Source organism: Aplysia californica, unplaced genomic scaffold (genome assembly GCF_000002075.1).
Source record: "Aplysia californica isolate F4 #8 unplaced genomic scaffold, AplCal3.0 scaffold01359, whole genome shotgun sequence".
Lineage (NCBI taxonomy): Eukaryota > Metazoa > Mollusca > Gastropoda > Aplysiida > Aplysiidae > Aplysia > Aplysia californica.
This window is the reverse complement of record NW_004798629.1, coordinates 53,002-53,971: the sequence shown is the minus strand read 5'-3', so window position 1 is coordinate 53,971 and position 970 is coordinate 53,002. Positions and strand designations below refer to the sequence as shown.

At 43.6% G+C, this 970-nt stretch overlaps 1 protein-coding gene across 1 annotated transcript in view; it reads left to right on the top strand.

Annotated features, from left to right (window-relative positions):
* The window catches only part of LOC101854383, an 8,131-nt gene that overhangs the window by 2,313 nt on the left and 4,848 nt on the right, over nt 1–970 (top strand). The window contains exon 3 of the mRNA XM_005112671.3: nt 262–540. Coding sequence (XP_005112728.1) covers nt 262–540 — 279 coding nt within the window. The remainder of the gene's footprint in view (nt 1–261; nt 541–970) is intronic.

Sequence of the window (970 nt, the reverse complement as noted above, 5' to 3'; positions counted from 1 at the left end):
ACCCCAACAAGATAAGACAAGATAAGATAAGATAATACTTTATTATCCGAGGGGGAAATTTTTCTTGGCTGTACATGGCCGTAAAAACACATGCAGGTATACATTAAAAATTTAAACTATATATTACTGTCATTAAAATTCAACATGAAAAGAGAAGTAAAGCTGACAAAATGTACATTCACATCAAATAATACAGACATACAAACATACCAACAGCAAAAAAAGCAATGAAGTTCTCCCTGTACTGTATACTGTTTTCAGATACCAGGACCGCCAGTCTTCAAGTGGACGGGGGCTCACCCATTGACCTGCCGACTAACCAAAACGTGTCTGTGAGTGGCTCAGCGAATGTGGCACTCAGGTTCTGTGTGGAGAACTTGCTACCTGGGTACACTCTCACGATCAGCGTGGCTGGTCTGATGGAAACGAGCAACGACGGATGTGTAGATCTCACGGTGACACAACCTATCAGAGCTGAGACCGCCACTCTTTCTTATGTGGGTTGTGGGCGGAAGGACAGTTACAGGGTCACTCTTACAAGTAAGTGTGTTTGAGGAAATCACCTTGTTCTCTCTCTCTCTCTCTCTCTCTCTCTCTCTCTCTCTCTCTCTCTCTCTCTCTCTCTCTCTCTATCTGTTTGTGTGTGTGTGTACATGTGTGTGTGTGTGTGCGCGTGTGCGTGCGTGTCTGCGAGTGACAGACAGCGTGGCAGAGGGGATGGGAACAGATGTGTAATCCTACACCCCTTCAATGTGTTGTGAGTGCACGTTGGAACAGACATTTTTTCACAGCTTTTGCGGCTACATTTTGATGAGATTGCTGTTTTTCTTTGTTGGTTTTTTTTTTTTTTTGGAGTGTTGTTCTTTTTTCTATTTTTTCTTTCTTTTTAAAAATTTTTTTATTTCCCCTTCAGAGCTGGTCGAGGGGGTCGGAGGTTTGGGGGATAACGGAGGGTGGGGAAAGGGGAAAG